The sequence below is a fragment of the Podarcis filfolensis genome (assembly GCF_964270895.1).
Source record: "Podarcis filfolensis genome assembly, chromosome: 7".
Lineage (NCBI taxonomy): Eukaryota > Metazoa > Chordata > Lepidosauria > Squamata > Lacertidae > Podarcis > Podarcis filfolensis.
In genome coordinates this window covers 90,185,970-90,200,918 of record NC_139603.1, presented here as the reverse complement: position 1 = coordinate 90,200,918, position 14,949 = coordinate 90,185,970, and the positions used below count along the sequence as shown (strand labels likewise).

Sequence of the window (14,949 nt, the reverse complement as noted above, 5' to 3'; positions counted from 1 at the left end):
AGCATGCAAATACTCTGTCTTTTTCGTTTCATTGATAAACCAAGCTTTCTTCATTTCCTGGTGTGTGCAATGGGGCATAATGTGAAGGGTAAACATGTATTCGTAACAGATGCCCATACGGACTCCAGCAAAAGATCTCTCACCGGAGGATATGTTCAGATGCAAATGAGGCAGCTCAACTTTTTAAGCTCTCCATAAATGCAATCTTCTTCCTTGCACCTGTTGTGTGTGCTGGCAGTTGTGGATCAAGTAATACGACCCTTAATCAAAGGAGAGAGTCAGAAACAAACACAAGCCTGATTAGAAGAAGGGCGTGCAATTCTGCTTTCAACATCTTCCTGTTTGGGGGAGTTGAAGAGCATAAAACCAGGACTGCCTGAGAGCTCCAGAACTCATTTGGAAGCAGAGAGGAAACGTTTTGGAGAAAGACGCCTCTGGTTGCTGATCCCAACACAGAGTAGCAAGGTAAGTTTTGTGAGCTGATTTGAGGTTTTCTACAATCGAGTGGTTTAAATTTTATGAAATGAATAAAATTGGAAGGGAGGTACCTCATTGGGTGTGATACCTGAAGACCAGAATATCCCCCGTCTCCCAAAGAAAGTCCAGAGCTTAGAGCATCTTTACAGTACTACTAATTTAACTTTCAAGACTTTGTTCTAAAATTCCAGAAAATTATGGGTAGTATTACTCTGAGTAGACACATTGAAATAAATGAGAATGACCAAGAATTTTTTTTAATGCTTTTTGAAATTAAAAAGGAATAACAAACAAAAGGCTTATCCAGAAGAAAGAAAAGAAAATGGCAATATTTGTTATTTCGCATCACAATACGTCGTTCTTGAGTTTCTAACGGCTTCTCACCACCCCATCATGCACCTACCACTTAGTCTATCTAGTGCACTATTTTTTTTGGTTTTCTTTTGTTAATTTTCATCAATATTATATTCTCTTATAATTATCTATCATACCACAGAAGTCAGAATGACCAAGACAGGTGTATTCAATTGTTCCACGCTGAGATAAACATAGTTGGTTACCACCCTATATTTTTTGGAGGCATCTTAAAAAGTCTGTTAGGGACCCCCAGTGAGGCCCGTTGCCAGAGGAACTGCCTCCTGCATCTTCAAGCATCTTTGGAGCTTGTCCTTCTTGTCAAGGGACAGCGGTCCAAAGTGTTCATTGCCTTGTGGTCAGGAAGGCAGGCAGCGATAGCAAAACAGGCAGTGCCCTGCCAACCTCACGATTCAGGCAAGAGACCCCCAAGCACACAAAAGCCAGATCTTTCATACATTTACCTGTATGCCCGCAGTTTCACTGGTTCCGTGTTCCCCCGTCTTATCTCCTCAGCAGCAGCGGTTTCTAGTTGCGTGGCAAGTTCCCGCCCCCCCCCCCAAGTGGAAATAAAGACACATGGCACAATTATGAAGGTTAATGGGCTAAATAAGGCCACAACTTTATTGGTTACGGGTGATGAGTGGTATTGGCTTAGGCATTGGTCCTAACCGACTATATCCGACTTCAGCCCATCCGCTTGAAGTCCGGGAAGGGTTAACCACCAGTCGGGCGAGTCCTGCTGATGCACATCAACTAGGAACTCCCCCGGGGTCACCAATAGGGGGCGTGCCTTAGGCCCTCACCTCCCCAGGCTTCGGACAGGGCCACGCCCCCCAGAATCCTTTATTGGATATATCCTTCAATATGTGGGGCAGGTGATGGCATTACCTCCCCTCTTCCATCTACAGAGCAATACCAATGCCTAACCGCCCATACCAGAGAGTTGTGACGATTTGCTACGAGGTAGGTGAAAACCAAGTGGCTGGTGCCAATTTGCCAAGTGGAAAAAATTCCTACCAGGCCCCTCAATGGCGACCAACCAAGATCCACAGCAAGGTCAAGGAACGAAAACCTTATAGGGCAGGAGAAGCAGGAACAGCTGGCAGCTGGCAAAGAGGGAGATCCCCGGCCGTACCTGCGTTAAATAGGGCAGGCCACGCCCCCAGAGTCATCCGATTGGCTGGCCAGGGGGTGACGCAGCTGGGGATTCCCCCAATCGCGTGGGGGCTGGGCTCCAGCCTCCATGCAAGTGGTGGGGGCGTGACGTCCGCAACCCCACCTCCTCTGCAGGGCGGAAGTGGCTTTATCAGCACCACAGGCTCACCAACTCCTCTGTCTCCTGCCCCACCCTTTCAACAGTTTGCCCCAGGTTCCCTATTTCCATTGTCACCTCATCACAGATTTAATCACACTCAACTGACTTCCCCAAACTTCTTCTTGTGGGCTCTTTCAGGCTGACTTTTGAAAACTGCATCTTCTTTAGCAGGTACACAAATCTTCCTGTTAATGCAAGTGTTATGTACTGAGTTGAATAGGATCCAGAATGCAGCAGTCTGATTGGTCCACAGGAGCCACCCAATCCAGCTCCAGGTGGAAGTGAATCCGCAACCTGATTGGCCTACAGGAGAATCCCGGAATTAGCCAATCACGTGTGGCCCATTGTGTAAATAATGTACAGTGGTACCTTGGGTTAAGTACTTAATTCGTTCTGGAGGTCTGTTCTTAACCTGAAACTGTTCTTAACCTGAAGCACCACTTTTGCTAATGGGGCCTCCCGCTGCTGCTGTGCCGCCGGAGCACAATTTCTGTTCTCATCCTGAAGCAAAGTTCTTAACCTGAGGTAATATTTCTGGGTTAACAGAGTCTGTAACCTGAAGCGTCTGTAACCTGAGGTACCACTGTATATAAAGCAGACATTCTGGGGGAACTTCCATTCCTCCTCACCACTATGAGCTGAATAAAGAGCATGAAATCCACTCTCGACTCCGAGTTTATTTCAGCAAGTTTCACCATTCATAATTATCCAGCACTCTCTCCAAACTCTCTCTCCCCCTCACCCTGTTTCCATGCTGACAAGGAACACTCTCCCATTTCCTGGTCCTGCCCGTTTCTAGCCAGCAGGTCTCATGATCCACCCAAAGACCTCCTCTGAGCATTCCTGGCTGGCTCTGAGCCCTCCCTCCCCATTATTATTTTTTTACTTTCCTGGGGCTCAGGGGGAGGCAGACCCCCAGGGCTCCAGCACAGACCCCTCCCTCACTGCTGTCTCCCCTCCCCTCCTTCCAGGATGCTCCTCACCTGGACTTCGATGCTGACCCTGGCGCTTCTGGCAGGCAGTGGGGACGCCCAGATCTGCAAGCCTGAGCTGCAAGGCACTGGTAAGAGCTCCCAAAGGGGTCTGTGGGTCAGACCCAAATGCAAATAATACTTCTCTTTTTTAAAAATAAATATTTATTCAATTTTTCAATTTTATACAAACAAAAAAGAAAAAGAAAAAGAAAAATATTAAAAACAAATCAATTTCGATATCAATTTTTCAATAACATGTTTCTTTGACTTCCTCATACCTCCCCTTCTTGTCTTCTAGTTCAAAATGATTATCCAGCAAATCCTAAACTCTTAACATTCCTTTTAACTAACACCTTATTTTCCAATCAACTTTTTTTTTAAATTTTATAACTTAAACAATATTTATCCCATTTCTTTTTATCATAACAGCTAGAGACCACATAAATTCAATCCAGCATCTTTCAAAGTTCATTAATTTTGCAATATTTCTGTAAATAGTCCTTAAATTTCTTCCAGTCTTCTTCTGCCGACTCTTCTCCCTGGTCGCGGATTCTGCCAGTCATTTCTGCCAGTCCCATACAGTCAATCAACTTCATCTGCCATTCTGCAAATAATACTTCTCCACCACCCCAAAGCACCCCCTATTTTCCCCAAACCAGTGACCTCTAAGCTGCTGCTGTGACAGTGAAAGTTGGCAGGCAACTTACCTAGTGAGGACGTCACATATTAAGATGGCAAAGCCTGAATTAGTTATCCAAAGGGTTCAGACCTGACAAGTTGTGATGGGGGAACAACATCTCCCCTCCATTGGACCCATTCATCAGATTCATCCCTTTATGTGTTCAGACTGGGGCTGTTCCACCCACAGGCAGAGGATGAAGCACTGAGGTGGCTGCTGTTTCCAAGAGACATCCTGATGGTGCAGCCTCTAGAGCTCAGCATCAGGAGCCCATTGCTCATCGGGGCACCCCCAAAAATGGGTCTGGGAAGGCCATGACCAAGGCCACCCTTGGACATCAATGCCAAGGTTGGAGAGGGCCGGTCTCTGAGCATGTTCAGTGTGCTTTCATACTCAGCACCTAGATGGCCCTCTTAGGACTATATTCTACATTATTCTTCAAGACTGCTTGGGGAGAGGGAGGAGGAACTGGTTTATCTTTGGATTTCCCATTTGCCCAATGCGACCTTCAGTCTGGTAGCTCATTCCTTCAGGTGAAATGGGGGTGAATGTGCTATGAGGTATACATGGATGGCAGGTGATCAACACACTCTTGAAATCTCCAATAACATGTTCAGATGTAACCTCTTTGTTGTCACTGCATTTTTTTCCTGCCCTTACACTGCACAAGGGACGCGGGTAGCACTGTGGGTTAAACCACAGAGCCTAGGACTTGCCGATCAGAAGGTCGGCGGTTCGAATCCCGTTGCTCGGTCCCTGCTCCTTCCAACCTAGCAATTTGAAAGCACATCAAAGTGCAAGTAGATAAATAGGAACCACTCCAGCGGGAAGGTAAACAGCATTTCCGTGCGCTGCTCTGGTTCGCCAGAAGCAGCTTAGTCCTGCTGGCCACATGACCCGGAAGCTGTACGCCAGCTCCCTTGGCCAATAAAGCGAGATGAGTGCCGCAACCCCAGAGTGGGTCACAACTGGACCTAATGGTCAGGGGTCCCTTTACCTTTACACTGCACAATGACAACCCCCGTTTTATCCTCACAAGAGCCCTGCGAGGTGTGTCAGGCTGCAGGAGAAAGGACCAAACTCAGCCTCTGGCTCTCAGCACCACCAGCTTCTTGCAGGACTGGGCTTCCCCCAAAATGCAGGGAGGTGGGGGAAGGCATGAACATTGGCCTCCTTTGATAGCCATTCCAAGGTTGCAGAAGGCCTGTCTCTGAGCTTGTTCAGCTTACTTTTCTACCAAGGTAGTTTAAAAGCCTTTAAACACCGCAGAGCCTCACCTCTTGGTTGGAGGGCCATGAAAAATCGAAATCTGGAAATGCAACTATTTTAATATCAGTGTGGCAATATTCCTCCCTCTTCTGTTGCAGCTTCTTTGATCACTGAAAGTGGGTCTCCTGAGGGGCTTTGCAAAGCTTCCCCCGGTCTCTGCTGCTCCCTGTTCTTGTCCAGAGAGGAGCTTCCATGGAGGCTGTATAACTCTCTAACCATTTATTCTCCCTCCATCTCCTTCCCATAATGCTCCAGCTCACAACTTGGCCAAAGGCCGCCCAGCCTTCCAGTCCTCCATCTACCGACATGAGATTTTTACTGGCGCAAAAAACGCTGTGGACGGGAATTGTGACGGGTTCTTTGTCGGAGGCTCCTGCACCCACACGAATCAAGACCAGGACCCCTGGTGGTACGTGGACTTGGGCGACCAGTATGCCATCTCGGCCGTGGTGGTGAAAAACCGTCAGGGCTGCTGCAGTGAGAGACTCCTGGGAGCCCAGATCCATGTAGGAGACTCCGTGGTTGACCATGGCAAGTCCAACCCCCTGTAAGTTTCATTTTCCCCAACCTCCATCCTGCCCCCTTTACAAGGGTGGGACAGGGACAGTGACCAAAGATGGAAAAAGTGGGTGGTGGTAATTTTGTAGTAATCATTCTGGACTACAGTGAAAGGTAGTGAGTGATATGAATGAATGCATCCACCCCCATCATTCTGCCCGGACACTGAGGTCCAGCTCCAAAGGCCTTTTTCTGGAAGTTCCCTCACTGCAAGAAGTGAGGTTACAGGGAACCAGGCAGAGGGCCTTCTCGGTGGTGGTGCCTGCCCTGTGGAACGCCCTCCCATCAGATGTCAAGGAAATAAACAACTACAGTGGTACCTCGGGTTAAGTACTTAATTTGTTCTGGAGGTCCGTTCTTAACCTGAAACTGTTCTTAACCTGAAGCACCACTTTAGCTAATGGGGCCTCCTGCTGCTGCTGCGCCGCCAGAGCACAATTTCTGTTCTCATCCTGAAGCAAAGTTCTTAACCCGAGGTAATATTTCTGGGTTAGCGGAGTCTGTAACCTGAAGCGTCTGTAACCCGAGGTACCACTGTATCTGACTTTTAGAAGACATCTGAAGGCAGACCTGTATAGGGAAGTTTTTAATGTCTGATGTTTTATTGTATTTTTAATATTTTGTTGGAAGCTGCCCAGATGGGCGGGGTATAAATGAATAAATAAATCATCATCATCATTATAAACGCCAGGGAGGCCAGCTTTTGGGGGAGACTGGGCATCACCCTTTGACTGGGATCATGAGGAATAGCATATATTTAGGGATGTATTCCTTCACAGTTTAGATGGAGATTCCACATTAAACCCACCCTACAGCTGATTCTCTCTCTCTCTCTCTCTCTCTCTCTCTCTCTCCCTCTCTCTCTCCAGCTGTGGGACCATCACAGACACCAGCCTTGGCTCTGTCAGCACCTTGTACTGCAATTGGCTCAAGGGCCGCTTTGTGAGCGTCAACATCCCGGGAAGGGCCGAATACTTGACCTTGTGCGAGGTGGAGGTCTATGGCACCAAGGCAGAAGACCAGTGCTAGGGATCAGCACCTGTGGGTGGTGGTTTTTTTATTGTTTTAGGGGTGAGGGGATTTCATAGATTTTGTATCTCCAATAAATGCCCATTGAGCAGGCTTCCTTCATCTCTCCCTTTTGCTTCTTGAGCCCCGAAAACCAAGAGAGTCTGTGGCTTTGCCTGTGCCAGAAAGCAGGCATTGCGGCACCAATCTTTCTCACGCATTATCATTTATTTGTATGTATCAGGCACCTCCTTATAGAGATTGTCTAAGTGGCATTATATATCTACATAGATCCCTTCAGCCCCCAAGTATGCAGATTAAACAAGAGGGGAAACAGGCAGAACTGCAATTGGGAGGGAAGAACAGAATATCGGTCTTATAACAAATTACTCATCCCAAAGACCCCTCCATAACCTAGCATTGGCTCAAAACACTTGGAACAATATCAACAACAACAACAACAATTTATACCCCGCCCGTCTGGCTGAGTTTCCCCAGCCACTCTGGGCGGCTCCCAATCGAGTGTTAAAAACAATACAGCCTTAAATATTAAAAACTTCCCTGAACAGGGCTGCCTTCAGATGTCTTCTAAATGTCAGGTAGTTGTTTATCTCTTTGACATCTGATGGGAGGGCGTTCTACAGGGCGGGCGCCACCACCGAGAAGGCCCTCTGCCTGGTTCCCTGTAACCTTACTTCTCTCGGTGAGGGAACCGCCAGAAGGCCCTCGGCGCTGGACCTCAGTGTCTGGGCTGAACGATGGGGGTGGAGACGCTCCTTCAGGGATACAGGGCTGAGGCCGTTTAGGGCTTTAAAGGTCAGCACCAACACTTTGAATTGTGCTCAGAAACGTACTGGGAGCCAATGTAGGTCTTTCAAGACCAGTGTTATATGGTCTCGGCGGCTGCTCCCAGTCACCAGTCTAGCTGCCGCATTCTGGATTAATTGAAGTTTCCGGGTCACCTTCAAAGGTATCCCTACGTAGAGTGCATTGCAGTAGTCCAAGCGGGAGATAACTAGATCATGCACCACTCTGGCCAGACAGTCCGCAGGTAGGTAGGGTCTTAGCCTGCGTACCAGGTGGAGCTGGTAGACATGCGCCCTGGAGACAGAATTGACCTGCGCCTCTATGGACAGCTGTGAGTCCAAAATGACTCCCAGGCTGCACACCTGGTCCTTCAGGGGCACAGTCACCCTATTCAGGACCAGGGAGTCCCCCACACCTGCCTGCCTCCTGTCCCCCCAAAACAGTACTTCTGTCTTGTCAGGATTCAACCTCAATCTGTTAGCCGCCATCCATCCTCCAACCGCCTCCAGACACTCACACAGGACCTTCACCGCCTTTACTTGTTCTGATTTAAAAGAGAGGTAGAGCTGGGTGTCATCTGCATACTGTTACCCAAACATGAAGGATTTGTATCCTAACCTCCTTACACGAATGTCTGATTCAGATATCCAAACAGTGGCACCTGCAAACATATGAATCTCTGGGAGAATGGCTCTCATTATTTGCTTACTCAGAAAGCCCTTCCCCTCCCCAAAGAGAAGAGTTGGACCCCCAACTGTACTTAAACCTCAAATTTCCAATAGTCAGCTAGCTCACAAGTGCCAGTGGGACCCCCACTTTGCTCCTCAGGGATCAGCTATATGCCTCGCTGGATATGGACCTAAAGAATGGGCCAGAGATTTCTGTGCTTGGTTGGTATAGGATTTCAAAGGGCTGAGCAGGTACAGGAGGCACAGATCTCTGAACTTTGTGTTCCATTAGGCTTCAAAATTGGATATACCCACACGCTCCCCTTTTCTCTTTTCTTTTAGCATGGGTTTGTGTTACATGATCATGGACTCCTTTACCTATTTGTAAAAAAGGTAAAGGGAACCCTGACCATTAGGTCCAGTCGTGGCCGCCTCTGGGGTTGCGGCGCTCATCTTGCTTTATTGGCCAAGGGAGCCGGCGTACAGCTTCCGGGTCATGTGGCCAGCATGACTAAGCCTCTTCTGGCGAACCAGAGCAGCGCACGGAAACGCCATGTACCTTCCCACTGGAGCGGTACCTATTTATCTACTTGCACTTTGACGTGCTTTCGAACTGCTAGGTTGGCAGGAGCAGGGACCGAGCAATGGGAGCTCACCCTGTCATAGGGATTCGAACCGCCGACCTTCTGATCAGCAAGTCTTAGGCTCAGTGGTTTAACCCACAGCGCCACCCATGTCCCCCTTACCTATTTGTAGCCAGTGTTAAAAGAATTCTAGCGTGCCCTAAGTACACAAGGTAACTGTGCATACATAAGCACATAAACCACGTGTCTGAAACAGAGAGCAATACAGAAGCCATGTTTACCCCCTAGTTAACATCGGAGACCCTCTCAAGTCACGTAGAAGGAAAACCTGAATGGACCTCCACTGCAAGTATCGATTAAGAGCAGAGCTGTCAAAGGAGCATATTCAGTGTATGAAGAAGGGATCATGACAATGGGTTTGGGAGCCAAGGTGGCCACCATTTTTAAGAATGTCTCAAACAGGCTAGAAAGGTGGCTTTCGGTTCCGCTCTGCTTTAAGGGAGGCAGCTCCCACAACAGTGGGAAATCGTTGGCGAAAGAAAAACAAGGATGATTGAGGGTAATTATCCTTGCAAATCCCCCCCCCCCCGGGACAGGGGGGAACGGGCTTCACTTGCTGTTCGTCTCAGTACCTGGCTCTTGCTCTGGCATGGAATGTGGGGGGCAGGGAGGCGCTGAGTGCAAAACCACTTCACCTGTCAAAAACCCTCCAATGCTGCCATTCAGAAGCAGAGGTTCTCCTGTTAATTAGAGCTTAATTGAACTAAAGTACAGGTGCATGCTGGAAGAGATGAGATCACAAACTGCAGAACAAAACAAACTGCAAGGACTTTAAGGGCTGAACTTGAGAAAAGACGGTGGGGCGACAGGAGCCTAGGGTTTCTTTATTTAAAGTTTTCTTCTCTAAATTTATGATTCGGCAACCCTCCTCTGGATGTTAGTTCAAATTATATTTGATTTTACCATTTCGTCATGTGTGTTCCATTTCAGCAGCAAGTTATACATTCTTGAAAGTACCTTAGTCTTAGGTTCTAACAATGATAAAATGGGCGCAGGATATTGGGTATAATATTATGTTTGAAGATTGGGAAAGGTTGTGGACCTCTGGGCTGAACTTCACTGCATGTAATGCGTTGAAGGAAAATGTGATGAAAATGATGTATAGATGGTACATGACCCCTGTCAAACTGGCTAAAATATACCATTCGTCTGATAGCAAATGTTGGAAGTGTAAGGAAAATGAAGGAACATTTTTTCACCTCTGGTGGACCTGCCCTAGAGTGAAGGCCTTTTGGGAGAAAATATATAATGAATTAAAAAAGGTGTTTAAATACACCTTTACTAAGAAAGCAGAGGCCTTTCTCCTGGGTATTGTCGGCCAGAGTGTGTTAAAAGAGGACAGAACATTCTTTTTGTACGCAACAACAGCAGCAAGAATATTAATTGCCAAGAATTGGAAAACTCAGGAGCTACCCACTGTGGAAGAATGGCAGATGCAACTGATGGACTATATGCAACTAGCCGAGATGACCGGCAGAATTCGAGACCAGGGAGAAGAAAGGATGGAAGAAGACTGGAGGAAATTTAAGACTTATTTACAAAAATATTGTAATCTGGCTGAGTGCTGAATAGGATGCCAGTGCAGACAATTGTCTACCATTAAAATAGATTTAAAGTCGAATTATATGTCAAACCAAATTAAGATTATTAATTAAGATGAGTTAAATGATAATTTGCTTGAAAATAATTTAATAATGATGTAAGTGTATGCGGGAGGTGTGGGGGAGTCCCATGTAACAATTGAAAGATGTTAAATGGACAACGATAAGTGCTTATTTGATATATGTTTTATTTGAAAACTTTAATAAATATATTATAAAAAAAAAAAAAAAAAAACAAATTATATTTGTCCAAGCGAGGATGGAAGAAATTGGATTATAAATATGCAATATAGCACCAAATGGAACTATGTGTGTAAAAAAAAGGGAAAAGAGAGGGAAGCTCTATTTTGCAAAAGGTTTACAATGGAAACTTAGAGCTGACTCTTCCCCGTCGTTTATTATTTACGGAGTGAACTGAATAATGCTAAGAGGACTTGGAATTTAATTTAATTGAAAGTATAATTGCTCATTTATCTTCAGTTGGAAGAAAGGAGGAAAGGAGTCTGTGAGCTGCCAAGGAACTGATAAGGTTCTTTATTGAGTCATCTGCAGTTCGACAGACCACTCTTCTTCCCAGGCTGAGAGGGAAAATTGTGAAAACACGTTATTTATTGGGACAGAGTGACTTTTGCTGCTGTTGTTAAAGTTGCAAAACAACGAAGCCTGGGACTGAGCAATGGGAATTTCTGGAACAACAATGGGATAGCAGCTCTGCCCAAGGCATGATGGATATCAGCAACAATCAGGGGAAAGAAAGACATAACATCTTACAAGGACAGGAAGAAATACCATGGACAGAATAATTGCCACACACAGGAAGAACAAGGATATAATAATAATAAAATAAAATTTTATTTATATTCCGCCCTCCCCAGCCAAAGCCGGGCTCAGAGCGGCTAACCACAGTAAAAATAACACAGTTTACATAAAATCACAATCAAGTAATTGAAATACATTCTAAAATCAATTCATTCTAAAATCAATTCAGAATCAAATTAATGGCAACCATTGGGCTAGAGTTCTATGAGGATTACCCAAGGAGGGGGTTAGACTGTGCCCTGACCAAAGGCCTGGTGGAACAGCTCCGTCTTGCAGGCCCTGCGGAAAGATGTCAAGTCCCGCAGGGCCCTAGTCTCTTGTGACAGAGTGTTCCACCAGATCGGGGCCACGGCCGAAAAAGCCCTGGCTCTGAGTTCCTCACTTGCAGTTTTATAAATCATTTAATGTGTCAACATAAATAGAAGTTATTAATATTGCAGTTGTTGAATAAGGGATTATTATTATGACCAGAATGCGGGGGCCGCTAGGGGGCGCCTTGGAAGATGGCGGATATTAACATCTATCCAGCTCGCACGAGGTAATTAGAGGCTGATTATGGGGAGTATATCAGTCTCCCTTCATCTCTCCAGGGGGGAGAGATGCCGTTTTCACCCGCTGTTGCCATAAATCACCCCCGAGTTCGGAAGAAGGAGGGGGTGAGGCACTGGGTGCACAACCCTCGGCGGGCCTTGGAACTCCTCTGAAGCTGCTTCCAGGAGCGAAACTAGTTGCGTTACTTAAAAGGAAAAAATTTGGGAAAGATAACGCACATGCTTCAAGAGAGGCAGGAGGTTTTTATCTGCTAACAATTTTACCACTGAAAGGAAGAAGACTGAGACGGACTGAGAAGGAAGATTACATCAAAGTACTACAAATATGGTATGTGGATTGGAATGCCGGAACTAAGGGGGGGGGGAACGACTTTTTATTTCTTTTGCTCTATGTGATTATTAATAACCCTCCCTCTGAAGATCTGTCACAGAAATTAATTGCAAATGGGACTAAAAATGAATTGTGTGGGAATAATTATGAACTTAAAGGTTTTACTCTGTGAAGGATTTGGAAAGAAGAAGGGCTCTCTCTTGTGACGCAGTAAGAATGGAAACTTGATAAGAGACCTGTGTTGCTGGAGTTGGCCTTGGGGAGGGCGAGCCGAAGATATATTATTTTCGAGGAGATTGCGAACTGGAAGGGGCAGCCCTCCTGCAAAAAGACTAATTTACGATGCAACAGGTCGGAAATGCTAAAGAGCGAGTTTCTAGACTGTATTTCATCGGAACGACAAAAATGGCGATTACTCGCTCGAGCGGAAAGGACTGGTGTAGGAGAGTGATTTACGAGAGAGCAGCACAAAGCCCACACAGAAATACAAATAAGACTGTCTTTTTCAACTCACTTGCGGAGCATATCGGAGGAAAATGGAAAGGAAAATGACTAATGACAAGTATTGAGAAGAAGAGATGGAAACATCATTCTTAATATGGAAGCAGAACAAATATTCGAGGATTGGACTCCTGCCAATCAAGAAGCATGGGTACCCCCCACAAAAATTTATAATTTGGAAAACAATTGGATTATATGATATGTACTGTTATAATTTGGACTAATTGATTTGATGTGTTTAATTTGGAAATATGAAATTTAATAAAAAATATTTTTAAAAAATATATTATTATGACCACAATGTAGTGGAAATTAATAAGATTTTGGAACACATAAATAAAGAAATCTATCACATCTAGTATGTGGGGGCCACTCTATCTAAATTATTTAATTTGTTATTTGAACGATTGGTATTAATAATTGTATTATAAATTGGTATTGTTATAATGAGGCTATTATTGGATTGTAACTGAAAACTAATAAAAATATATATTTTAAAAAACAGGCTAGAAAGGGCCATTATCAGGTATTTTGATTGTCAGGCTGGAAAATAAGTTGGAATAACATGAACTTCATGCAAACTCTGTTTTTGGGGACAACCCGTTTTTGTGACACCTGCGTTACAATTTCTCCGTTACAAGTTCTTGAGATTTAAAAGGGGCTGCACACTTTGCTCTGGGCTCCTCAGCTCCTTGAAAGTGAGGGGCAGGAAGAGACTCTGTTGCAACAGATCCAATAAGATGCCTTGCTTCCTCTTACCTGGTTGTAGCCTCTGTTTGTTTTTCTCTGATGGGTAGCGGACCTTGATTGGGATTTGGGCTGTTAGAGCCAACCCCATTATTATTTTTTACAACATTGGGCTGTCTGAAGAAGTGTCCAAATACTCTGTCTCTTTTATTTCGTGTAATAAAGATAGCTTTCTTCAGTTCCTGGTAAGTGCAACACCTTCATGGTTATCAGATTATGGGTAAACACTGTTACAGAATGTGCTGGTCAGCAATTGTACAGTTCAAAGTTGGAGTTAACTCTTGATTAGCAAAAGGAAGACTTGGTTGAATGCCAGGCCCAATGAGCAGAGAGGCAGCTCTGATGAACATCAGTTGCAGAGACTGAAAGTCCCCCCCCCCCCCGCCGTAGAAGTCCCCTCCTCTCCAGGGCTTTCCCCAAGCAATGAGAGACTTCTCCTGTGTGAAGCCAACATCTCCTCTGCCCTTTTCATCCCTCTTCTAGTTCTGCTTGTCACAGCAGAAGTGTGATGGCCTGGGATTCGGATTCAGATGAACCCGAGGAATCCCAGCCTGCACAGGATTCCCTACTTCCAGAACCAGCTGAGCCAGGGCTGGGGCTTGAGCCTGAAGGGTCCTCACCTGTGCTGGATCCTCAGGTGCAGGCATCAGCTGAGTCTGCTCTGGCCCCTGAGGTGATGGAGGACCCATTGCCTGCAGGTGCTCCACTCTCAGCCCTGTCAGAGGAAGCGGAGGTTGCCTCTGGGTCCAGTAACCCTCTAGCCTCTCCTGAGCTGCAGAGGCTCAGGGCAGAGAGGCGGAGGGAACTAAGTTCCCACAGGAGGAGTGCTCGCCTCCAGGCCAGGAGGGGCGAGTCACCTGTGGACCGGGGCCGCTCTATGCCTCGGGGCAGATAAAAGCCGGCCAGCCCCAGTCCCAGGTTGTGGGAGCAAAATTGTTGGTTGCCTGTTCCTGCCTGGACCCTGTCCTGCTTTCCTGCCTGAGCTCCTGACCCGCCCTGTCTCCCTGCTTGCAAGCCTGTTCCTGACTTCACCCGGCTCCCTGCCCTGCACCCAGCTTCTGCTACTACAGACTGCCTCCCCATTGCACCTTGACCAAGGACTGGACTTGGATCTCGCCTCTCGGGTAACCCACGGGACCAGCACAAGAAGGGGGAGACACCCATGACTCTTCAGCAGCCTGACTCAACTCTGCCTCTTGGCCTGGTCTGAACTTCTCTCTGCCACAGACTCTTCCTGCTCACCAAACCCTGTTACCTCTTCAGCTTCCAACATCTCCTCTTCTCAGTCTTCTCCCTCTGACCACTTCTCATTGTCCCATCGCCATTCCCTGGGCTCTGAGCCTTCTTCCCTTGGTGGTTCTCCAGCTGGTTCCTTCCACCATTCCTGTGCATCCAACCAGTCCATGACAAACACGTATTAATACTGGACACACATACAAATTCCAGCAAAAGATCTTGGTCCTCCCAAAGCTGTTGTTGAATATCTACGAGGGCTGGGCATGCATGTGGGCTCAGATGCACAGCTTGTAGCAGTTGAGTGCATCAAGATAAACTTCTCACCTGCCCATAAATATGCAACTTCTTCCTTGCTCCTGGCTGTTGGCTATTGTGGATTAAGTAATACAACCCTTAACAAAATGTTA

General features: G+C 46.3%; 2 protein-coding genes across 2 annotated transcripts in view; one reads left to right on the top strand and one right to left on the bottom strand.

Moving 5' to 3' along the window:
- LOC310766252 (fucolectin-like) overlaps positions 1–14,949 on the bottom strand; it is a 152,494-nt gene that overhangs the window by 81,296 nt on the left and 56,249 nt on the right. The window lies entirely within an intron of this gene.
- Positions 237–6,760, top strand: LOC310766254 (fucolectin-like). The gene is made up of 4 exons (XM_083622360.1): positions 237–465; positions 3,121–3,212; positions 5,327–5,618; positions 6,499–6,760. Exons 2-4 carry the CDS (start codon positions 3,122–3,124, stop codon positions 6,656–6,658), a joined length of 543 nt encoding a protein of 180 aa, XP_083478486.1. The 5' UTR covers positions 237–465; position 3,121; the 3' UTR covers positions 6,659–6,760.

What these genes read in the sequence shown, in the direction of transcription:
- LOC310766254 (XM_083622360.1), top strand. Translation starts at nt 3,122, where the DNA reads ATGCTCCTCACCTGGACTTCGATGCTGACCCTGGCGCTTCTGGCAGGC. An exon ending in GCCTGAGCTGCAAGGCACTG is followed by an intron (nt 3,213 to 5,326) that starts GTAAGAGCTCCC and finishes ATAATGCTCCAG; the next exon opens with CTCACAACTTGGCCAAAGGC. An exon ending in CATGGCAAGTCCAACCCCCT is followed by an intron (nt 5,619 to 6,498) that starts GTAAGTTTCATT and finishes CTCTCTCTCCAG; the next exon opens with CTGTGGGACCATCACAGACA.